The sequence below is a fragment of the Lagopus leucura genome, unplaced genomic scaffold (genome assembly GCF_019238085.1).
Source record: "Lagopus leucura isolate 7727_CA_CO unplaced genomic scaffold, USGS_WTPT01 Super-Scaffold_100034, whole genome shotgun sequence".
NCBI classification, from domain to species: domain Eukaryota; kingdom Metazoa; phylum Chordata; class Aves; order Galliformes; family Phasianidae; genus Lagopus; species Lagopus leucura.
The window spans coordinates 3,106,508-3,131,494 of NW_024962283.1; the positions used below are offsets into that span (position 1 = coordinate 3,106,508).

Sequence of the window (24,987 nt, forward strand, 5' to 3'; positions counted from 1 at the left end):
CTCTGCTTGCAGGAATGCTGACAAACAAGCAAGGTCATTTGCTGTGTGGTTTGTGGCTCCATGAGGAGCAAAGAGCATCAGTGAAGTGCCAGCAGGACACACGGATCACTGCTGAGCAGAGGCGTGGGGCAGGGCTGAATGCATTGAGGGCATCCAGAGGAGCAGTGGGTTTCCCAAGTCCCCTTGTTCCTTCTCAGGCAAGCTGGGGCATAGCAGAGCTCTCTTTGTCTCCTAAGTGTGTGATGTGAAGGAAGAGCATGAGATTCACCCAAGCCTGCTGCAGGCAGAGCTCCTTTCTGTGAAGGACTCGTGTGTGCTGCCTTCCAGCAAGGTTTCAGCACGTCTTCCTTTGGCAGCTTTCTGCAGCTGCCCAACGCTTTTGCAAATGGTAAATACTGTCAAAGTGAGCTGGCTTTAATAAGATATGAAACGTGGTATAAAATCATTATGTGTTTGCAGGACATGGGTTTGAGCGAGCTGGACAAAATGGTTAATTAGAAATACATCATGCATTTCATTTTTAATTTATTAGAACCTACTTCCATTAAATTTTCAGGTGTGTGGAAGCGTTGCTCTGTTGGCATACGCTTGATAAAAGCTGTGGCTTTAACCTTGACATGATCAGTTCCATGAGAAAACAGAGCTGTATGCCATAAAACTCAAAGCAATTAGTTGATTTGAATGAAAAGTCTGAGTGGCTGATAACACTGCTGGATTAAGAGCTCCCAAAAGTGTATTATAGAGGTAGACATAGCCTTTGTTTAAAAGTCGTGTTTCCAATGCCATGCATCCAAATATGACAGTGAAGAAACTTTGAGGGGAAAAGCCACGGAGCAGTAGAGACGACACTGAGCCATCTGCCTCCTACCCGGAGGGAAAACCCGGTCCCCGTGCAGCAGGAAAAGACTTGAGAGGGTTTTGTGCCATCTGCTGTCAGATAAACAAACTTCATCTACAGTGAAGGGAGGGGGAAAGAGCTCACGTTCCCCTTTCTCTTCCATGTTTCAGCAGAGCAACGCTTAAATAGGAAGGGCAAGGTGCGGGAGCACATCTTTATTAAATCACCTACGAGCTGCTTTTGTTTGACTTCAGAGAAATCCATTTAATGAAATAAGCAAATTAAAATGCAATGGTTGTTTTAACAGTTGTTAGCACTTGAGATTAAAAACAACCAACCAACCCTTCTCCCCCCCACCCCCCCCCAAAATAAAAAAATACAGATGTCACAGGTAATTACAGCTATTTTTGGCAATACAATTATTGGTTTTTTAAACAGCAAACATTTTTCTCAAATAAATACGATCTGCTCACACTAGAAAACATAATAAACAGAATGGTACAATAGGTTTAAAATGGAAAAAAAAAAAAATGTATCCACTGATAACATCAAGTTTTAAGAACTGTCCACAGAGAAACTTCAGAAAATACATTCTAATGGGAAGGAACAGAAAGGAGATGGCTGTGTTTTGTTGTGTCGTGTGGATGGGTCACCATTATTCCCCATGTGTATCTGGGGAAGTGGTGAGAGCTAAGTGGCAATTTGGAGCCTATGCAACTGATCACAGGAACTGCTGTGTTCTTTTTTCATTCATTCACCATTTTAAGTGTGTTTGCTACCACCATCATTTCACGTCTGTATTTTAAGTCCAAATAATTTCCCCTCTGTTTAAGCGCTGGGCAGCAGCCTTCTAGCAGCTCTTCTCTCCTCTCTGTTTTGCAGAATTACTGCCCGTGTTGCTTTTGGGAAGAATAATTCCCACAGAAATCTTTAAACAACTGCTTCTCTGGTGATGTTAATTATCACTTGCCTAATAAAGCTGATACCAGCAGCTACCAACAGAGGGGAGAAGGCTCCTGCCATCAGCTGATCTTTCTGAAACTGAGCGAGCAAAAAGGGAGGATGCTTCTGTCTGATGGCATCACCTACACCCTCAGTTTGCATGAGTAGGCAAAGCTCTGTTGATGGGAGTACAGGGCATCAATTCACACTTGCTGAGAACCTCTCCTTTTAGCTACCACTGCACTAAACGCAGGGAAAATTCATGGAACTTGAGACCTGGCACCTGCATTGAATGAGAAATGCAGAGCTCAAGGCAGCAGGTAGGGGCACACTGCAGTGGGTTCCCAGCCTCCTCAGCACAGGGAAACATCTTGTCCAGGGATACAGGCCCTGTGCAAAGCCTTGCTCAATTCCTCACTTGGTGAAACACACCAGTTTTCCCCCCCTAGTGCCATCCCATCAGCAACTGCTACGCTACAGCTTGATTCTGTGCTTTGATTCTTGTATTTTTCTAGCACAACCCTTGGATTATGCTTTATGGAAACACTGAAAGAGCCATGTTCTTGGCAGGTTGCCAGTTTCATTCCTTAATTGGGAAGAGTGGGAGAAATCTGGAAACTGCTGCCTGCCTTCTATACCCTAATTAAACTCCTGGGATCTGATGCAGCTCCCAGGGATGGCAAGGAGAAGACTTGCACCTGCTTTTGGTAGCTCAAGCCTAACGTTCTTCTGTGACAGAACACTGAAGCGACATTAAATACACATTAATGAGCAGCAATGGAGTGAAAGTGAAGCAGCAACTGTTCTGTATTCTTAACATTAATTAAAAATGGAAAATGAACATCTTTTTTTTTTTCTTTCTTCTCCCAATAAGCCTCATCAACATGACATTATTTAACACAAAGCCCCTACAAGAAATCAAAATGCTGGAAGGAAGGAAGATTTTCTTCCTGACATTCTTGACACCTGAAAAATCTAATGCGAGATAAGACTGCAATTGTCAAAATACTTTCCCAAGCATCCAAAAATATAGTTTTTTAAGAAGAGAGTATTTTAACATATTTTACCTTCTCAAACAGAACACTTTTGTTTTGCATTACTTACTATATGCAAAGATCAGCTAGTACGCTATTCAAATTGTGCATTCAGGTTTTTGTTCCCTCTCTGTTCCACGCTTCTGTCTGAATAAACTCTGCAGTAGGACTTCAGCAGCCTGCACTGCTTTGCATCACGCCTTGCTGACCAAACGCCATCCGGAGAATCACACGCTCATCAGTAACCAAATCAGCTGTCGTGTGATTGTCGCCTCTTCAGTTTTAAATAAACTCTTTGCAAATTTGCAGTGAGTAAGCTTGGAGGAAAACAAGCCAGAAACGCTCTTCAAAACGTCTGTACACAGCCCAGAAGAGTTTAAATTATAGTTAAAAACTAAAGTGACAGCCGTATAACTGCGGAGAAGCAGTTCTTTTCTGTCATCTTGTTTGTTATTTCCCTGACTTTTCAGTATACATCCCTGGTATTGTAATGCACTTATGAATGGCCAACCGTGTATTACAGTCATAAATGTATAAATAATAGATACTGATATGCATTGTGACAATGTACATATTGCACAGGATGAGCTCTCTGCTGAGTCAACATCTGTACAGCATCTGCTGTGTTTGCCCTGGCCAGCTCAGGATCAGCTCGTTAAAGTGGAGACAAAGCTGAGTTCAGCCCCTTAACATCCGTTACACCACAGCTGCAGAGCGTTTTACCTGCTTTAGAAACAAGGTGTTGTTGCAATTTACCACTTCTTGTTTGTTCTGACTGCTGAAAGTGCAGCTACATCTTATCCAATGCAAGGTGACACTACTCCTGCCCCAAAGAAACTTGCCCCAAATCAAGCTCTGATCTTATTATGAACTATAAGCCTTTGTTAAAGTTGGCCTCTATAAACTTCTGTGCAAATGTTTTAAATAAGGATATTAGTGCTTTCTATAGAGGGAAAACTGGGTAGAAGAGGGGTACCCTAGGATGCCAGTCTCTTTTCTGGTAAATATGATTGTATTTTATGGACATACTCTGAATAATGGTTCAAATGTAGCCAGCCCTGTGAACACAAGTGAAAGCAATTCACCTGTGAGACCAGAAGCCTGGTTCTACCCTCCCTAAGCCTCATTTAAGGGCTAGATGCCCTAAGGGAAGGGTCTCTACCTGGGGATTCCCTCTTTTGGAGCATTTGGCAAGCTGTGATCTTTGGGACAGGTAAGCAAATCTTTTTTTCTTTGACTAGATTGTAGCAATCACCTTTTTGGGTAATTTAGGCCTGCTGTTATTTTTATCTACACCAAGGAAGGAGTGTGCTCAAGTCTTCTTTTGTCCCATGTAAGCATGTTTTCTGTACCTTCTCAAAGTAAGCTACACAAACATCTGTAGGAGCATTCTGAAGACCTAGCTGATTAGCTTCCGAGCAGCTTTCTTTAGGTCAATTAGCATTATAAACTCTCCTCTGTGGGGTGTTGTAGCATTCTCTTCTGAAGTAGCTGGTGTTGACATCTTGCAGGACAAGGCTGCTGCACTATGAGGAAGGCAGCTCTGTTTGCTGCAGAACTTCCTGGGATTTCAAAAGCTGTAGGTCCAGATGGAAGCCCTTCCCTTCTCCCAAAAGCTAACTTTTCCCTTACTGGCATGTAGAACAAAGCATACTGCTCCTGAATTTCAGTGCCCTGATTTTTCAGCTCTGCTTTGTCTTAATGACAGATGGCACTTGGAAGGAGAGCAGGCAGCAAAGGCTGAATTTCAGTGTTGTTTTGAGTTTGTTACTCTCTGCAGAAAGCTGCTTAGTGCAGAGCTTCACCAGGGCTGGCAGAAAGCCACTGCTGTGTAACGACCAGCACAAAAATCTCAGTAAAGGCAGAACCTCTTTTTCAGGGTCTTCTAAATGACAAAGACACAAATGCTTCATGCTAGGTCTGTGCACAAGAGTGGATTTCAATCCTCTAAATAAAGAGGGGAACAAAGCCACTTCATAAATCTTCCATATTTGATTGGAAAAGGTTTATTCCATCTCTTCTTAAAAGAAACAGTGCCTGGTCTTTGTTCACCACAATGCCCTCTTCAGATGTGCCATCTTCATCAGTAAGTGCTGTGAAACTTAGCACTTCTCCTGATGCAGATCAGCATCCCACAGCCTTTGCATCAGCAATGTGCCCAGCACAGCACCCAGCAGAGGGCTGGACCAGAGGAGAGGAGCATCTGGTGCTGCCTGTGAGTCAGTGCTGACCTCTTGTTCCCTGCTGGTGGTGGAGTGCCCTCTGAAAGGTGCCAAGAACCTGGGGGCTGTGAGTGAGGAGTGAGCACGTGGTCCTGAGCAAGCCTGCTACTGCTCTGCAGAAAATAGCAATGAAAAAGCCCCTCCTGAATGCTGGGCTTTCACACAGAGCTAGCTGTTACTGGTGTGGTGCGGGAGGCAGTGGAAGTTACTGGTGTGATCAGAGCTCCATTCATGGTGGAGAAATCTACCTGAGCTACTGACTGAACAGCCTCCCTGCGGAGCAAGAATTTCAACTTATATTTTAATATTTTCACCCCAATCGCTCCCTTTTGTGTTTGCCTCGTTTGTACATGAGAATTTTGGCATGACTCTGGCCGTGTGAGATATGCTAGAACAGCTGTTTGTGTAATCCACGTAACGCTATGACTATTTTTCCACTGTCAATAAACACAAGAAAAAAGAGACATTCTCCAACGCTTGGAAAGGCCGTGGGTTTTCCTTGCTCGTGTAGCTTTGCTTATTCTTGTAGTAAGGTTTCTCTCCAGTTAAAGCCTCCAGTTGGTCCGTGTGTGAGAGGGAGGATGGGGGGATCTGTAAGCTGCCAGACACCTGTATCTCCTAGTTCTTCACATGAACAAAAACCCAAGTATGGAATCTGCATGAAGAGAGAAGGAAATGAAAGCAGTAAGCAGGGATTGAGCTGTGCAGGCTTAGAACAGCTGCACTTTGTGCCCAGCTGTAGGTGAGCATCTGATCCGCCTGCTCTGTTACAGAAATGTCACCTCAGATAAAGCCTCTTTAACCAATCTGCTTTACCCTCCTGACTTCTGAAGCAGGAAACTCAGGAATGGGCTGAATGATCAGGTGAGAGGAACAAAGTGTCCTCTGCCTGGCTAAGCAGGTTGCAAATCTCTCTTTTTTTAAAGCCAGCGAACTTTACCCCTTGCTGCTAATTACCTTTCGGACCATCTGTACAAAGTCCTTGGAGTTCTGTGGCGAGAGCCCTTGGAGCTGGCAGGTACAAGCCTCCAGGGAGGACGCGTGTGCCACTATCAGGATGTTGTTTCCTGAAACAGTGAGAAATGCAGGCTGAGGTGTGAGAGTGTCCCCAGCTCTAGGGACAGTGCCTGAGGTGGAGCTGACCATTAGAAATGTTCAGAGTGGGTCCTGTTCACTGTATGACAGCACGTTAAATTGGTGCATGCAGGGAAAGACAGGGTTTATCAACATAGAGCACGTCTCAGTTTTTGGGATCAGTTAGCTCAGTGCTGTTTCATTTTGAAATGTCTGGTGAGATTCCAGCTGTCTTGCACATGCTTTTCTTCTAACTGAAACTTAATTCTGATTAAAGCACTTGGATGGATTTCCACCAATTACTTCAGGCTTCCATTTCCAAGACCCTTGACAACCAGTATCACACAGTGCTGCCAAGGCTTGTGGGCAAACACAAAAATAAAAGGTTGAGAGTGGAGCACTTACCTTTGCCTTTACATTCACTGATGATTTCTTTCGTTACTTGGTAGCTTCTACTTATGTATGTATCATAAGATTCAGAAACCACTAACTTGCTGACAGGAATATGAGGTCTGTGAGCAAAACAAGTATGGTAAATTAGAAGAAGCGTTAGAAGTGCTGCTTATGATTCATCTGAAAGTATATGTTCTTTTAACTCTTCCAATCCCCTGGGGACCCAGAGCTCAGTGTGAGGACTGCTGTGATGGATTTTCATGCTGTTACTCTAGGAAGGGAGCTAGCTGTTCCTTCATCCAGTGACCTGCTCTGCCTGCAGGAATTACTGCGGTGATGGGAGGTGGACCAGGGGGCATCTCCCAGTCCCACACAAGAACAGGCTCTTCTCTCATGCTGAGAGCATTTGTCATTGTCTTTTTGGAAGGCAGGTGTGTTCTGTAGCTGAGATTCCTGTGGTCCAGCTGTTCTGCTATATGGGAGCCATTTGCTACCCTCCCAGGGATAAATACAGTGTAGGGTCCTCTATTTAGATAGCCAGACGTGTTTTAGTTCTAGCTGCAGACCAAAAAGACACAACACTGGTGACTTTATGGTATAATTAGGAATGAAAAATATCAGGGTGTTTCTGTTTTATTTTTGTTCTTGTTTTCTTTCTGTTGCTTTTTGCAGTTCCAGCTGCTTATTTCACTTGAACATCCTTACACAGTTGAGTGCGCTGGGACTCCGGGAAACACCAGCAGTTCTGGTGATATCATAACCACAAAAACCCAGAAACAACGTGTTTGTCACCAAGCCCATTTAGGTGGAACTCCTGCGTGTGCATGCTCTGCTATGAAGGTTTTGTTTCGATCTGAGGTTGCTCAGCCCATTATCAGGCTCATGCTAAAGTAGTGTGCCAAGCTCCAGCGATGCAGGTAGTGAGGTGCGGTGGAAGGCTGGAGCCCTGTGGCCTCTGGGGAGTTTCCTTCTTTGTGGGAGCTCTGTGAGCCCAGCTCATATAAAAGAATCCTAAATTTGAGAGTAGGAAGCCCAAACGGATGATCTCGTCTATTCTTTGCTGCATTACGATTTTTTTTTTTGCTAGGTTTTATTTAGCCTTTCTCTGTGCAGTTTGGAGTAAAAAGCATTTGTGTGTTGGGCTGGAGGGCACCGTGGTGGCAGAGCTATGTGGGCAGGAGCTGGGGATGTGGTACCAGGACTGAGCAGCATGAATGTCGGGGAAAGATCAGTGGTGTTTATCTATTTGCCATTCAAATGTGTTTTCAAGCAGATGGTTATTTTGTTTACTTTCAGCAATCACTTTTGGGGTTGAAAACTGAGAAGACTCAAGTCAGGAACGTGCAGAATTTTGCACTAAAAATATTTGAGATATAACTGCTGAGAAGCGATAACTGTTTTGTGTTCAAACTTCTTGGTGGCAGACCTCTGAATGCTGATGATGCAGGAGACCCTGAATTACTGACAGATGTGCACATGCTCCCCAGGATGATATGAAATTCACAGTTAAGATCCATCATCATGCTTATCAGGATAGACAGACAAGCAATTTTCCCTGGGAAAGGGCAGGGCAGGCATTGCTGAAGCTGTGATGCTATTCAGTCCATCAGTGAACTGAGCCAGCAAAACTACTTCTGCTGTTTCCCCCATACTCCAAAGGTAGGGCTGCATGGCTCTGCCTGAGCCTTAGCTCCTACATTTTAGGAAATTAATCAAAACAAACAGACTTTGAGGGTTTTCTGGTCACTGCCAGCCATGCTTAAGTTTAGAAATGCAGCAGTGTCCCTCTTTGAAAACAAACCCAAAAAGCAACCCATGCTCCCCACCCCCCTTGGTGCTACCTGTAGGTTGTATCAACACTTAGAGTAGCTGCAGCTAAATCCATGGGGGGTATCCAAGCAGGTAGTGTGTTCCCCGAGACCCACTTGGTCCATTCAAACAAGCCTGGCTCTATCCGAATTTTCAGGTTGTTCTCTTGTTGCATACCTGGAAAAGGCAGAAAAGAAGCTCTGTATCATTGAAAGTGGCTGTGGAGGAGAGCAGCAAGACTCTGTGGCTCTAATGCTTAGGTTTGATTCTAAATAGTGGGTTTTCTTTTGACACTAAGTAGTCAGTTGATTAATAGTGATTCTGAAAAGAGGGAAGTAGTTGATCTACATACTTGGCATGTGATGTACAAAGGCATGTAAACTGCTGGCCAGCAATTACATGCAATATTCTGAACTTAGGCGTGCCTGCATTTTGGAGCTGTTTTTCAACTGTTTTCAATACCAGGAGGTCTCATGCCTCGTTGCTGTTTCCCTTCCTAGTTTCTGCAATGCTTTCCTCTTCCCGTGGCAGCGACTGCAGAAGCACCATGGCAGCACAGAGCTGAGCTGGATGCGCCCCAAACACATTCCTGGCTTCTGCGTGGGGACAAAACCCACCCCAGACCTGTGCTGGCTGCGGGGCTTGCACCCCCCTTGCTGTACACTCATCCCACCCTGCAGAAAGAAGAGGGCTCCTTCCAGGTGGTGTTGCTCTGCTGCAAAGTACACTCCCACAGAAATAATCCTCACCCTAAACTACCATTTGTTTGGCTTTCCCATGCCACGTTGCCTTTTATCTGGTTGGCAATGTTTCTCCCAGAAAGCCAGAGGAATGCAGCCTTTCCTGCTCAATAGGTTCTTACCTTTCAGGATATTGTGTGCTGTCTGTACGCACCGAAGGGATGGGGAGCTGTAGATGTAGTCTACAATGGTGTTAGTTTCTAGCAAGGCTTCTCCTGCAAGCAGATTGTAAAGCCCGTGAATAAAAACTGACAAATGGCATGGTAGCAGCAACAGCAGCATGTAGGTATGTGCCACCCAGCTAGGAGCTGCAGGAGCTTCCCAGCTGCACTGCTTGTGTCTCAGGAAATGAATGTACCCATCATATTTTATTATTACTGCGTGCACAGCTGTGGAACTGGGACATTTTTCTGCGTTTGTTGTGCCATGTGCCTCTACGTACTTAACCAGTATGCAAAAAAAGCACAGCAGCTTTTGCTCTATTTCTTTTTCTCTTGTACTTAGCCAAAAAGTGAATAGTGCACTGAGGGAAAAACTGTAGAGGGAGCTTGAATTTCATTTAATTTCATTTAAAAGTCATAAATCAGAATGATTCAACTTAATTCAAACCCAACTTAATTCAATTGGCTCGATTCTTTGCTAGTATAAATTACCATTTCATTACACAGGTGGAAGATCACTGAAAATGAGATAAGAATCAGCTCCACTCTTAGGGTTATTAATATTCTCACGAAGCCTAAGGGAACCAAATGAGAACAGGGCTCTGAGCATCGCACAGACCTGTGCTACGAGAGTCATGTTTTTGTTCCATTTGAAGAGGCAGGGCACAAAGGTGGGAGTAAGAAGGGGTTATTAACCTTGACTTCATGTGTTTAATGATGGCTGTAACCATGTCAAAGCAATCTCTAAATCTCTTGGGAGAAGTGGGCTAATTTAGAAAGAGCTGCATGTGTAGCAGCCTTCTGCCATGGGGCTGCTGCTCATTTGCTCAGTTGTGGGAGGAATTAGGGCTCCAGCAAGCACCAAGGTCAGGTCGGTGCTGCAGCAGCACAGGCAGCTGGATGGTGCCTGGTCACGTACACACTTGTGTGCTGGGATCATTTAATGATGGCAGCCAAGTGAGCTGCGATTGCTCCCAGATTTGCCTTCTGTTATGTGCATATTGCAAACCCTGATGCCATGTGGCGTGGAGAGCGTGCGTCCCGCTGCCGTGCGGTGATTTATTTTTGTTTAGAAAGCAAGTATAATTTTAGCTGCCCTACTTTGTATGTGACCAACGTGAAGTGCTCTGAAGGATGTGAATTGGAGAAAATGCAAAGTGCTGTTCTCTGTCCTTTAGGGAATCGGGCTCCCCTGGTCACCGGGCTTAATATTTGCTCCTTGATTACTGAATAATCATCTTTCTGTACACAAACTCACAGGATGAGGAGTCAGCGATGAGGATGGGTGAACACTGGGAGTAATTTGGAGTGTGTTTTTGCCACGCAAACGTAAACCCAGATAGGCTGCTGAAAGTACATCGGTGTGGTGAACTGCAGATCACATTTTAAGATTGTCAAAATCAAGGCAAGACCACAGTCTGCATTCATTGCTGCATTTCTCAGTGACATTGGTAATAACACCATCTTCCAGTGCAGCACACTTACAGGGCAGTACTAAATGCACTGCTCATGGCTCATGTTATACCACAGCCTGGGGTTTTTGCTTTGCCTTTCATTCAGCTGCAGCACCTGAATGAGGCAAGAAGGGGCTTGCCAGTAAGAGACTTCAGGAAGGTTCCTGAAGCACCGAAATGGTGTTAGTTTGGGGCCCCTGATTCATTCTTTCTGCTTTGTGCTTTCTCTTTCTGTGTCTGAGTGCGTGGGAGGGAGATAGCAAAGCTTCCTGGGCAAACTCAGGCCTGCCAGGGGCAACTCACCAACGAGCCTCGCCTGCGTACAGCCAAGCACAGTGATGGGCGCATCTTTTTCATAGTCCCTGAACCCGCCGCTCCTCTGAGGTAAGCTGTGAGGCATATTCAGGTTACTGCGCACGTACCTGCCTGCAAGGGAGAGGTCAGGAGCACTTGCTGGAGTTATTAGGTCAGAGAGACAGAAAGCATTGTGCCTATTTCCTCCCTCCTGCGCTATAATGTCTGCACCTTGCAGGCACTGCCCAGACCTGGCTGCCAAGCAGTGTTTCCTATGTAAAACTAACAAGAACCTGACAAAATTAAGCTGTATTCATTCAAAATCTGCAAGGAATGTTCCTAATGCTTTCAAGTTATCTTTAGGGTTGCCAAAAAGAAAGTGATTTTCATCCCACAAAGACTGAAACACCAACTTGTACACTTCTACGGGGCGTAAAAATATCAGAGCTCTTCAAATGTGACTTGGAAAGAAGGTAGCTGTAAAATCATCCCTTCAAATAGAAAAATATTTTTTTTGATAAATTTCCAAACAGCTCTAAAGCTGACAATGCCTGAGATTATGGTCTGTAGCTGTAGTCTCTGTCTTAAGTGTATGCACACAAAGAAATATATCGGGGACTCGTGGCAGATCATAGTTTGCCTACAGTCATATTACTGGGTTGCCATCTCTAGTTTGCACCCTGAAAGGCACTCAAAATGTACCCTTTTACATTTAGGACCAAGAACAAATATACAAAGTTTTAACAGGTGTTTGCATTGGACATTGACTATCAGCATCACTTCCAAATGAAAATGCTCTTTAGGTGACACTACTTTAATAGAATTTGTTCTTGCAGTACTTTTCTAAACATTAACAAGTGCAGTATTTACTCCTTGGTTTTTGTTGCTGCCTCCGGTGCAGTCCTGTCACAATGTCAAAGCACTGCTTTGGAAACCAGAGTTTCCATCTCAGCTTTGCTCTGGGCAGCTGTTACTGTCCTTCCTTCACCTAAACCCAGAGCCTGAGGGACCCAAAGGAGCCCACTCACCTTTGGCATCAAAACACTGCGACAACCAGTACTTCCCAAAAACAACATCCATTCTCTCCCCATGCCTGCAGACGAAGAGGCAGCGCTTCTGAGGCCCTGGCTGGCTGCTTATTCTCAGTGGCTGAAAGAAAAAATGACAGCATGTTTGGCCTTTATGAAAGTGCAGTTTTTTTCTGAGATCTGATTTGCTAATGGCACCCAGGGCCGGCCAGCTCTTGCTTTTAGCCTCATGCAGGTACAGGAAGCTCTCTGAAGTTGTAGAGAATTGCAAGTGGAAACTTCTAGCACAGGCAGTGAAACGGGACCAGAGGATAAGAGCTGGGGAAATAAACAGCTGCTGGAAATTTGATGTTGAAGGTGTGTGTGATCTGTGTGTGTGAGGGCACCTACCTGCACATTTTGGCAGATGATGGTGAGTGGCCCTGTGTCCCCAGGCCCTTGGTCTTCCTGCTGTCTTCTTTCCAGAGCTCCGTCGGTGAATGCTTGAAGGGAGGGGGAAGACGTGGTGTTCAGGATTGAGTAGGACCTGCCAGAAACAGAAAGGTGTTGGCTTTGGGAGTGCTTCAGGCTTCATGCCCTTGGGCCGCTGTCTGCAGGAACAGATGATAATTACTGTAGTTCACATTATTACTTTATTACTTGTATTTTAGATCTGCCTAGAGAGCACCTTGCTAGGTAATGTACACACATGAAGAGATGAACCTTGTCTTGATGGGCTTCTTGTTTCCTTAGGAACAGTTTCACTGAACAGCAGTGTGCAGGCGTTGGTCTGTGAGGCCGTCAGACCTTTAATGTTCTCATGGAAAATGCCAGGACATTTCTCACAGCCACAGGGCCAGCATCAACCCCATCTGGGGACCTGCTGCATGTTACTCACCACGGCTTTGTGGACCAGTTTGGAAGCTAACTGCTACAGAGAAATTTCTCTTGTCTTAGTGGTGTGAGCTGCTGCTAGTTATATTTGTATAGTGCTTGGTATTTGGGCTGGTCAGTGGCTGTGCTACAAATGGGAAATACACATACTAGTTTGTTTACCAGTGTAGTGGATTGCTCTCTGGACCATTACCCATATTAAATAGAACTGGAATGTCCCTTTTGCTACTGGCAAGAAGCAAGCTGTAGGATGGAGAGTCAGCACACAGAATTGCTGGTTACAGCTGACTGCATCTCTCCTTTTGACTGGGAGGAGCAAGGAGAGCATCAGTGCTTTGCTGCTTAAGGGGTACAGTGGAAAGCTGGAGCACAGCCTTGCCTGTCATCCTGGGCACTTCTCATGGTTCCTGTGCACAAAACATTTGTACTGCCTTGTAGGGAAGTGACGTGTTCAGTCTGGGTGGTTGCATCCACATTTTTCAGTGCTGTCTGTTCCATTTCCCATCTACAGTGGGAATTTATTCTCACCAGTGCTTCTTCCTGTGAAACGCGGCCAGAGGGACATAATAGATCCCATTCTCCCTCATGCTTATCTGCTGATGCTCCCTCTGAGTACAGCTCTCATGCCCAGACATTCAAAGCCTGTGACCAAGACCCAGGGGAGCAAACTGACAGGCAATTACAGAACCTGCAGTGACTCTCTGCTCATTCGCTTACATTGAATGGGCTGCACTTGCTTAGTCATTAAAAGGTTGTCATTTAATGCACGTGGTCATTTGCTTTGACAGAAATGGTTGCCTTTGCTTGCACTTTTCAGTGCCTTAAAAACATCAGAAGTTGCTTCCTGATGAGCACCTAGATAGGATAAAATCTCAGAGGAGCTTCTCACTGCTGTTAAAATAACACCCATGCTCCTACCAGTGGAACAAAAGTAGGTCATCTGCATTTTTGTAAAGAACCAATCTGCAAATTCAGTCTGTCTTGTGCCAGTTTGAAGATGTAAAAAGTGCTACACTGTTGGTACTGATATTGGCCCCTTATCTGGTGGGAGTGGGGTGCAAGGATGAGTTGAGGTACCAGGCAGACCTTGAAAACCAGTTAAATGTAGGAGGAGATTTGGTGGATAAGCTGTGAGAAATTTGACCAGGTGCTGGGGTGAGAAATCCTGTCTAACCCTCCTGTATATCCATATGATGTATTGCAGGGAGATGCTCAGACTGTGCTTCCAGCTGGCAGGATAAGGGCAGCTCTGATCCAGCAGCTCTGCAGTGCATCTGTGTGTGCCAAGCCCTGAGCAGGGAGCACAGGCAGGCATTCATCCCTGTGCTCAGCGGTCAGCCCATAGCACAGGCACAACCAGCTGCACATGGATATATCCTCACTAGCCCAGAAATGTGAACATCTCAGGGTGAGAAGGAGCTTAAGTTCTTAGGTAGGCCCATCTTGGTCTTTAGTGCAGTGTTGCAGCTCTCAGCCTCTTACTGCTTCGCCCACATTGCAGTCTTTCAGGAGCACCAGCCAGGAGAATACTGAGGGTTTGCTTCACTACTCCTCTTCCCGAGGAACTGCTGCACCATTTCTGAGACTAATTTTCTCCCTAAGCCCTTGCTGAAAGGCCATGGATGCTGTACTCTCTATAAATAGATGCTTGGATTCACTGCAAGTGGTGATGAGGCAAAGGCATCCTATCTCACTGTGCCTGGAGGAGAGCCACCCCCCTGCCTTCAGCCATGTCTCCTTTCCACTGCTGGAAAACAGAAACCACTGACACTATTTCAGCTTAGTCATCTTCTAAGCATAGGTCATTGTTTGGAAGCTTTTCCCAAAGCCTTGTGGTTCCTCCTCTTGGCACACAGAGACTGAAGCAGACAATAGCATCTACTGTCTTCTAGATGGCACAGGGGAGGTGCTTTGCCTTCCTCGCTCCTGGTGACATTGCTGTGTTCCGGAGGCGATGTCATCCTGGCCAGGAACCCCTTGAAGAATGGAGGTGATGGAGGGAAGGTCTCCATCATGACACAATGCCATTAGTGCTCATTGTAGGAAAGGACTCCTCTGCTTTGTCACTCACTGCTATCAGGGTGAGAAGGATCTCCAGGGAAAGTAACCAGATATTGTTGCAGAATGGGAAGAAAACAGTGGAAAAAAAAACCCACTGAGGCACAAATAGCTTGAAAAATTAGGGCTCTTTTTCCTCCCCCTTCTACTTGTGCCAAGCCTGATTTCTCAGGCTTATTAAAGGGGCAAGGAATAGCTTTGGCCTCTCTCAGGGAGCCAAAATAGCCTGCTATGTAATATCTATAGTGCTGATATCCATTTGGGGGTGGAGGAGGTGACTATTTCTAGCTTTGCTGGTAATGGAAAAACAGTGCAGGGAATCGTCACAAGTTTTAGCTTTTGGATGGTGCTGGGTGCACAGATGCAAAGATGGCACGTTTTTTTTTTCCCTGCTGTATGCCATTAAATGTATATGCAAGAGACCTGTGGCACTGAATGCCTGGTTTTTGTGGCTTCTGTGAGGCAAGCCAATTTTTGTACCTTTGCTGGGTTTCCCACTTCCTTGGGGCTCTGTGTGCTGAGGGTGAAGTATTTCTCCTTTTGACTTGGCAGCCCCCTAATTCACAGGCACACAAGGTGGTGTAGAAAATACCCCACTGGGGAGGCTTTAAGGTATAGATGTATACATGCACTACACAGATGGGATTTATAGTTCAGATTCATTCCAAGCAGCTTCAGCTCACCAGTAGGTTGTGCTGCTACCAGAAGATTTCTACCTTGGTGCCACAAGGGGTAAGAAAAACCACCAACACTTTGTTTCTACACAACATTTTGTTTCTAACATAGCTGTGGCCAGGTGCCCTCCCAGGCTCAGTCAGAACAGATCTCCTAACATTGCTACAAATGCAGCCAGTTTCAGCCTAAAGGAGTGTTGAGCTCATTTCAGGAAGGTTATTTTTCACTTGCAGGATGCAGAACTAGCAGCAGAGCAGTCATGAAGTGTCCTTGACTTTCAGATCATAAGATTTAGAGCAAACAAGAACAAACATCAGGCTTCCCAAATGAGCATTTCTGGCTCATGTATTTTGCTTTTTGAAGCTTTCCTCTTACAATTCTGGGAAAAAAAAAAACAGCTGTTCTTTTTGCATAACCACATAGCTAGTGCTGGGCCTGAAACTACTGCTAGATAACATGAAATTCTTAACACCATCACCCTTCCTGCAGGAATGGCAAGAAGGGTTTACGTAGGTTTAGGATTTAGATAGGGTTGTATGGGATGCTGGAACAATTTGTCTGTAATTATTTTCCAGCTTATAGCACCAATCAGAGACAAAAGTTCCCCCTACCAGACCCTAGCAGGTCCAATCATGCCACAATGTGCCACAGCTGGCAGAGAAATGCACTTTAGATGCATGGCAAATCTTTGGGGTCTGCAGAATAGAAGCAATGCCGTTCCTGTTTTAGGAGACAGGGAAAGGATTCAGACCTGAAGTCTCTCAAGACACAGTCTGGTTTCATGGACATTCTGCCCCATTCTGAAAGCAAAGCCTGTTCTGCCCTAAGAAACGGTTCATCAGATTCGTCTCTTAGTGATGGCAGCCAGTTGGTCTGCAGCTGAGGCACAACCTTCTCATAGGGCAGGGATGCCTTTTTGTTTTGTGTTTGTCTATGGAAGTTTGCGTGCTGGGCTGAGCTCTAGAGGCACAGTTTAGATATTAGCCCTAAAACTGTGTCCTGCAGAGGCCAGAATTCAGCTTCTGCATTGCTTGTGTAGTGCAACAGGGAAATCTTTTTCAGGAGAAATGTTCCAAAACCAGTTAATCTGCAGACACAAGCAACCTTATGTTGCTGTATTAAGGATTTGCTCAAGTGTCTCAGAATAGCATTTTCCTTGCCATATCTGTTGCATGGTATTGCTATGGTGCTGCAGGCAGGAATGAGCTGTATTTTAGCAATGGTCTCAATAATGCATGATTTTCACTTGAAGAATGCAGTCTCTTGTGACTAGGAGGGAAAACTCAATGGCTGTTTTTTCTTTCTTCCTCTGCAGGAATAAAGCAGGACGTGGCTGTGTACACAGAGGCAGCACAAAGCACTGCTCACCACCAGCAGCCCCACTCCCAGCTCTGGGCACTGGTCCCACCTCCTCCATGTGGCAGCTCTGCGATCCCGGTGAGTAGTGCCATGCTTTCTTTCATGCCTATGAAATAAAGTTATCTGTGCTCCATTCTCATCTTACCGAGAGGATCTAATGGTGAACGTGTTGACCTGGATGGCAGTTGGGCTTTGGTTGTGTTTGGCTTGCTATATTGTTTTGACCAAATGACATTCTGTAACCCAATATTCCCTGTGGGAAGCTGTTGTGTAAAATGAGATTGTTTCCGGGTATATAATAATGTTTTTGATAAATGCTTCATATTGCATGCTCTGGTTCATGATTTATAATCTTTAGCAGTAATCAGGGAAGGGGCATTTCCTTTCTTTGCTTGCCTTTCCTTGCTTGCCTGGAGACAAAGCAGTGCTGGAGTTAGAAAATGTTTGGCTTTCCTTTTAGCTGCAATAATAATTGCTCCCCATGCTTGTCTCTCTTGGCCTCAAAATCCTTCCAGGTACTGTAAGAAAAAAAGCAGAGTGCAGAACAGGCTGCTGCAGTATTTGTGGATGTGAACCATTTTGGATGGGAACTTTTGGGGGAAGAAAAGACAATTTTTGCTGGATTGCAAATGGGAGGCCCTGGATTAAGTCCTGACTTGAGTCAGACTCGCTGACTGACTTTGTCCATGTGCCTTGATTGTAATTTTGCTAAGCCCTGGCTACTGGAGGGTTTTTCTTTGCTTATAATGGAAGATGAGTTGAAGTTTGGCAACAGATGTGGGATAGATAGGACTGTTCTGTTTGGCTCACATATGAGTGGAAGCCCTTTATAAGTGGTGACCGTTTTTCACAGGGCAGGCAGAAAAAGAATGGATGGTTGTGACAGAAGGGATGAATGATCTCTTGTTGTGCTTATCCCTGCCTGAAGGTCTTCTGGGTTGGGGAGGACTCAGGATGAAGCCAGGACTGGTTTACAGAAGCACAGAATGGTCACTGCCATCACATCTGGAAGTGAGCCTGGAAGCTACATTTGCCCTGTGTCTGCTCTCCATCTGTCGCTCACCATGACGTGTGTGTTAAGCTTGAAAAGTCACGAACAAAGAAAAAAAAGCTGTGTTTTTTTTCCTCTTTTGTTTCCTGCATTTTGCTTGGCTTGATGAGATGTTGGATTGATTTCTACTAAATGCTGAGTGAGGTCAGTGCTTGTCCTGTGCTGACAGGGGTGTCACGTGCTCCCTTTCTGCTCTGACACTCTCCCCACAAACCATGTTTGCCCACTGAAATTTGAGGTATCAACTGCATCTCATTCTGTATCTCCATCCTCTCCCTCTGTAATCTGCTGTGTGACCATACCTAAGCCTCTGCACCTGCCTGGGATTGTTGGACAGACAGCAGGCAGGAATGTGTCTTTCTGCTCTCCTTGTTATCTTGTGCTCTTACAGAGAAGCTACTTTCTATGCTCCTATTGTGCCAAAGGTGTTTGGGTGCTTAGGGATGCAGACATCCCTGAGGGATTTGCCCAGACCCACCTGTCCAACAGTAGGTTTTTACTAGGTTTATCTAATTCCTATCAAAATCAAGAGGCATAAATTATAACCTTGTTCAAAAGTCAAGGTCTTGATTCTCACTGAAGCAAATGGCAGGCAGGTGATAACTGCTCTGAATGTCTTGCAAAGTGTCTGAAGAAATCTTGCTGATCCAGACCTTTTCCCCATGGAATCATACACAACAGATCTCACTTCCCAAATTAATGCACAAATTCAAAGCTTTGTGACCCAGGTCCCGCCACAGAGATGCCTTCACTGCAGTGGCTGTGCAGTGGCCATCTGCTCCAGCTCTATCAACCAGCAGCAGCCATCCTATGAGTAACAGTTGCTGTAACATCCTAGCTGAATAAATCACATCATTCTCTAATCCCATGCATGGCGCCAGCACCTGCGCTTCCTTTGCTTACCAGATGGGGCTCGGTGTGCCAGAATGTTTCCCCCAAAGCCACCTTCTCAGCAGCCCTGAGGAAGTGAAGTGAGACTATTCACTTACCCAGGTGAAATCTCAGCTGCTGAGCTCCCTTTTTGCAGTGACTAGAATTAGACTGAGCAGCTTTACGTACCCATGGAACACCCAGGTCCCACATTCATCCGCCTTCGTGATGTAATTTTCAGGCAGCAGCCCAGAACAGCCAGTTGCAAGGGAAATGCCATAAATCCAGCCCTCACTTGTACTGGTTTGTTCCACTGGGGACATGAAAATAAAGTCCCCAGGAACCAGTTCGAGTTCATCATCGTTCTGGGGAGTGTAAGGATAGATCACTTGTAGAGTCTGAGGAAGAAACAGAAGCACAAATGAATGAAAGGGTTGTTAATGGAACTTCTAGTAGAGTGGGGCAGGGGCAGTTCCACCCAGACCTTTAGCCTTTTCATGGTGTAAGCAGCTCTCCTTATCATGCACCTCTGTGCTTTATCCAGGGAAGCGTTACCTTGAGGGAATTCCTACTGTTTCCCACTCCTAGACTGCTGGAAAGCTTTTCTTCTCTCTGATTTCAGTCATGTCTTTGACAACCAGGAGGGGATGTTTTTTAGTGAGGGCAAAGACATGACTGCATGCTTAAATGTAAACTTTTGGTTGAAATGGAACAGCACTCTTCTTGTGAGCTGCAGTTCACAGCAGTTCTGTGCTCAGTGGCCATTGCCAGTGTAACCACTTGTGCTTGACCTACAAGAGCAGTTCTCACTGCTATTGCTTTTGAAGTCAAGGCAGAAACAGAGCTGGAGCTGACAACAGATCTGAATCTGTGACATCCTGCTCTCAGAACTGTGTGCTAATAGGTGATGAGTAATACTGAGCTGTGACCACCTGCTATTTTTTGTGCTTTCCAATGTGAGCAAGATAAAATAAAAAAAAGTGTGGTAAAGATCTGTAACTATAATTCTGTGATCTGTTCTGCTCTGGAGCATGAGGAATCCACATGTGTTGAATGTCTACCAGTGACTTTCCTTAGGAATGGCTGTGGCAGTCCTCACTGAAGGGGAGAACAGGCAAGCTGCTGGCCCTGGCAAGTCTGATTCCTTCAGTGGTATCATGCAAATAAAAGCCAGGATCATCAGCTCTGATGGCGTCAGCCCATTTGCTCATTAATCCTCCTAGATATCTGTGGTATCTTCAAAGGGAGTCAGCTAGTCACTGTCACCTGATAGCACAAGGCCAAAGCTCTGGCACATGGCTGCCTTCAGTTAGATAGGCACAGATGTGAGCTGGTTTTCAGCAGCAGCTCCCTTTGTGATTGGTGATAACATTGACTGCTTGCAGCTTCTAAAGGCCGAGTTGGCTCTTCACATAGGGAAGGAGGATGGTGCTCTTCCTGGACGTGTCTGTTTCACTGCACTGACTGCAAAGGGAGCCTCAAGTAGCTGGCTCAGACTTAGACATCTGACTTGGGGAAGCACACAGGAGACGAGACCAATCTCCTGTCTGTTTTCTCTGTACCCAAGGTCCCAATTTGCAGAACAGAAATACATAATTTTTTTTTTCCATATATTGTGTTGGAGAATGATAACCATTTCTTTTTGGACTGAAACAAACTCTACAGCACGTACCTCGTGGTTAACAAAGCGTATGTCTCGGGAGAATATGGCAGCCACCCAGTCACAGCCCAGCTTGACATCGATGTTCTGTGCCAGCTTCTCCAGCGTGGGCAGGTGGCTGGTGTGGAAGTGATAGGCCAGCGTCACGTGGAGCTGCTTCTTGTGGGGCTCCACGTGCACATCTGCAGCAGGAAGATGTCAGTTAGCAAGACAGGGCTGTTGAGATTAGCAGCTTTTCTGAGGTGGGAGAGCGGCTGTGGGCCACGAGCAGGAGGTGGTAGTGCAGCTTTTTAAGATAGCCTAAGCAGAAGATATTGGAGGTGAGTTTCTGAAAGGGCTTTGGGTAAGTCAGACGTGGGCTCCCTGTGTGTGCTGTGCCTCGGATCGAGCCATGGGATTTGTGGTCTGATTCAGTTCTTAGTCACACCAGGGTGGTAGACCAAACATCCTTGCCAAACTGCCAGAAGTCATTTGAATTCAGAAAAGGGGCTCTTCTGGATGGTGTGATAACAACTGCTGTAATGCCACACACACAGGCCTTCTGCTGAAAGAGACTTCCCCAGTGAGGAGCAGCCTTTCTGTCAATGGGAGCTGAGGATCTCCCCTAAATAAGCAAGTGAAACAGCATTATTTTCACTGTCCCTCCTCTCTCTTATGGTAGAAATTACAAATCCATGTATCCATGGATATCCATATTCATGTAAATTGATTACATCTTTTTCATGTACTTTAGTTGGATTATTAGCTCGCTCACTGAGGGAAAGGTGTTCCCAAATTGTGAAAGCAGAAATAGGTAAAATAATGATTCAAAGTGATCCTGCAAAAATAGAATCTAAATCAGGAAGAGATTCAGGGAAGCAGAAAGGTGGAAGTATGTGAAAAACTGGGACTCTCCCAGTGGATGTGGAAATCATAGGATGCATTGTTTGCATGTAATTTACTTTTGCTTATTCAACTGAAAATTGCAATTAAATTTGACTGATTATTCAGTCAGAATTGCAGCTATTCATAGACTTGGCTGTAAATGCCAGCCAGGAGTAGCTTTGCAAGTTCATCCATCTTTTTTTTTGGTTTTGGATCAGTGAGAGACAACGTGCTCTGCGACTCCAAAGAAGCCCCACAGACTTCAGTGTGATAAACTGACCAGGCTGCACCCCGCAGTGCAGCAACTGGCTGCCCCTAAGAAAGAACTGATGGGTTGGGCTGGGCTGCAGGTTGGCTGGCACTGAGCAGGGCTGGTGGAAAGGCTCCTTTAAGGTTGTCAGGGCACTCTGGCTCTTCTGTCAGAGCCCCATGTGCATCTCAGAAGTGCACAGCAGCCCTTCTGAGGCTGAGGAAGGTTTTGTGGCGGCGAGTGGAGCAGGAAATGCTCAGCCCTGCAGGCTGCAGTCTGTCTGAAAGGTTAAAGAACCGCCAAATGTCAACTTCCCTTTCAGGAGCAGCGCTCGACACTAAGTGTGAGGTGATCTTTAAAGTGAAAACCTGCTGACAAACAAGGCTCCCAGAGGGGTGCTGCTCTCAGACCACCCTTGGTTCAGCTCACAGGTATCACTGCTCCCCTATGGGCAGCCCTGGCATTTAAATTCCTGTTCATACTTTATATTAATTGGGTGCTATCCCTTTGCCTGCTCATGGAAGACTGCCAGGTTAATGCAGAAGATGACCTCTGAAATGGCCACTATGGGAGAAGCGTGGGGTTTCATATGATGTAGTGTCACCCACCTGCTTTGGAGGCAGCCTCTGCAGCAAAGTCTGCAGCAAACTTCTTGAGCACCTCAGCACTTTCCTCCTTGACAAAAAGCCCGATGAAGTTGGAGGACGTGTAGAGCTCCAAGGGCAGAGGGGCAGGGAATTTGCATTTCCAGCGCATCACGGTGGCCTGCAGGGCTTCAGTGAGAGCATCGACCTTGCTGTCCTCGCACTGCCAAAGGAAACAGGACAAGCACTGCTCAGGTGGAGAGCTGATCCCTGTGCCTGCACTCAGCTCTGCTGTGCACTTGGTAGAGAAAGAGAGGCTCAAGTGGGTGAGCGTGAATGGTGCTGTATGTATGAATGGTCTGCCTCTGCTGGCACACAGTGAGAAAAAAGCAGGGGGTCACAGAAACAGGCATCTTCAGAAGCCCTCTGCCCATCCCTTGTCCTCAAAGTGGGATCAGCTATCCCCAAATAACCTCCTGAGCCTCATCCCCCCGCACACGCTCTTCTCATGCCAACAATCATTTGTGATTACGTGAATTTGGTCTGCTGCTCTTCCCTGAAAACAGCTCGTTTAAAACCCAATTACCTCCTCACCAAGCCCAGGCACTTCTTGTCATAACCCCTGAATTCCCTTCTGCAGCAACTGAATGAAGTGTGCAGCATCTCCAGCCTGAGCCTGACAGGGGCTGCTCATGCATGCATACATAAAGGCGGCAGAAAGAGGAGCTCTGGTTTACCATAAAGAACTGGCACAGGGTGATATGTGGGAAAATGTTGTGAGCTTTGTTCTTCCCGCAGATCTGCTTTGATTGCTGCCAGAACTCAGAGAGCTTCTGAGCCAGGGGGCCGGTGGGGCGCAGGTAGAGGACGTACTCCCGAGGCAGGGTGTCATCCAGGAATGGATCACCCACATGGGAGAACAGCCTGAGAGGGAGAAAGGAGGGTTAGATTGGCATAGAAAGGTGTTTTCTTCAGCAAAATCAGTTTCCCCTGTCCTTGCTCTGTTTCCATCTCCCTTCATAGAAAAAAATCAACTCTTGGGGGTCAGGCTGAGGGCTGCGCCATCTCTCTTGCAGCCCCTTACCACTACTAAGTAATACAGAAAATTGGATTTTAGTTTCAGACTGAGAGTGACGATGTAACCTCACTCACTGCCTCTGTCTTTCTGACATTCGGTGTGCATAACGTGGTGGGGAAAGCACTGAAAATGGCTCAGCATCTCTGAGAAGGCAGCTCTCAGTTTTCCCTTTGGGCACTGTGGTGCAGGGAGGACCGGTTCCTTTCTTTCCCCCTTTTTCGCTATTGCTGGAGATCACCAACTCTCAGACAAGGCTTTTTTCTCCATTGTTTATTTACAGCCCTCAAACACTGGCTCTCTAATTGCAACTGTGTTTCAGGCCGTGTTCCCATCAAAACATCTGCAGTAACATTCTGCTTTCTAATGGCTAAAATCTTAGCCACTAAAGCTGCTCATTTCTTGTACTCTTTTCTGTTTAACATGTATTACTTCATACCAACCAGTCGCATGCTGCTTGGACGCTTCTTCCACCTGTCGATGCCAGTGCTTTTTGTCTGAAGGGAAAGCAAAACAAAGAGAGCATTTCAGTGCTGGTGATATATGGATAAAGTCATATCTGCTTTCTGGCAAGATAGACACCGTTAGCCCCACATTAACTGCGACCTGAGTTCTGCCTGAATTCCCTCTAAGTAGGGTTACATGTTGTGCATACACACAGGAAAAACTAGGAGTCAAACTTTGGGAGTGAAGCTGAGGATAATTAAAAGTAATTGCAGCCGCACATCAAGCATGCAAATCATGGGCGTCCTGTGTTGCACTCTCGTCGTGCAATTACTTATCTTGGTCCTAGGACTGCTTTCTGCTGATGTGACCGTGGGTGAGGCTCAGCCCTGACGTGCAGGCATTGCAGCAGTGCTGAGGACAGGAGAGATGCAGTCGCCACCAGGGGGCACAAACCTGAGATTTTCCCGGTTAGAATAACCTGGCAAAATTTACTAGCTCCCTTCGTCCCTTGCTACGTGAATGTGCTCTTCTTTTGTTTATTTCCCTTCGGGGTGCCTGTATATCCCTTTGCACTCCAGCTAACAAGGCCGAAGTCTTCTGGTAAGTGAGTTTTTGGGTTGCAGAACAAACCCGTGTGGTGCTGCCTTTTTATCCCTGTAGTGTTTCCAAGTGCTCAGCACTGAAATGCAGCTGTGGATCAGCTCAGCTTTGTAATGCTTTGACTGCCAAAGTGAGGAATCCACCCAGAATCCAGAAGGCATTAAAAAAAAAAATATTTAAGAAAAAAATATGAGTGAAGGAGGCAGAAAAGGATAGAAACGTTAGAGTTTGGGGGCAGAAATCAGACCTCAGCTGAGTGTCAGGAGGCCAACGCACCTTGAATTCATTTCAAAGCTTCCTGCTTAAAGGAAAAAGGGCAGCGTTGCTCTTAAGAGCTACAGATGTGGTAGGAAGGAGGTCAGACTGAAGGGGATGTTGGTTTAATCTAATTCACAACAGATAATCCCTCGGCACGCACTTGTGCAAAATGGTGTGGGAGGAGGAAGGGCTGAGGAGCACACAGCGTTGGCAGTGGGGTCAAAGGCAGCCCGCTCCAAAGACAGGGGAAGAGGAGGGATCCCATAGATGGCAGTGCCAGAAACAGATGGGGTGTCTCAGAGCTATTAATGACAAAATCTGGCTGAGGACAGAAAAACTTCCAGCTTACAGTGGCTGGCCTCAAGCAGTAACCT

General features: G+C 45.9%; 1 protein-coding gene across 1 annotated transcript in view; it reads right to left on the bottom strand.

Annotated features, from left to right (window-relative positions):
- Window positions 1-1,064: 1,064 nt before the first annotated feature.
- Window positions 1,065-24,987, bottom strand: part of UBASH3B (ubiquitin associated and SH3 domain containing B) — a 55,375-nt gene continuing 31,452 nt past the window's right edge. The window contains exons 2-14 of the mRNA XM_042882552.1: window positions 23,752-23,805; window positions 22,971-23,157; window positions 22,258-22,456; window positions 20,548-20,717; window positions 19,065-19,273; window positions 12,380-12,515; window positions 11,990-12,110; window positions 10,971-11,093; window positions 9,175-9,267; window positions 8,345-8,489; window positions 6,516-6,622; window positions 5,994-6,103; window positions 1,065-5,691 (exon numbers count right to left, since the gene is read on the bottom strand). Coding sequence (XP_042738486.1) covers window positions 5,554-5,691; window positions 5,994-6,103; window positions 6,516-6,622; window positions 8,345-8,489; window positions 9,175-9,267; window positions 10,971-11,093; window positions 11,990-12,110; window positions 12,380-12,515; window positions 19,065-19,273; window positions 20,548-20,717; window positions 22,258-22,456; window positions 22,971-23,157; window positions 23,752-23,805 — 1,792 coding nt within the window. The 3' untranslated portion in view covers window positions 1,065-5,553. The remainder of the gene's footprint in view (window positions 5,692-5,993; window positions 6,104-6,515; window positions 6,623-8,344; window positions 8,490-9,174; window positions 9,268-10,970; window positions 11,094-11,989; window positions 12,111-12,379; window positions 12,516-19,064; window positions 19,274-20,547; window positions 20,718-22,257; window positions 22,457-22,970; window positions 23,158-23,751; window positions 23,806-24,987) is intronic.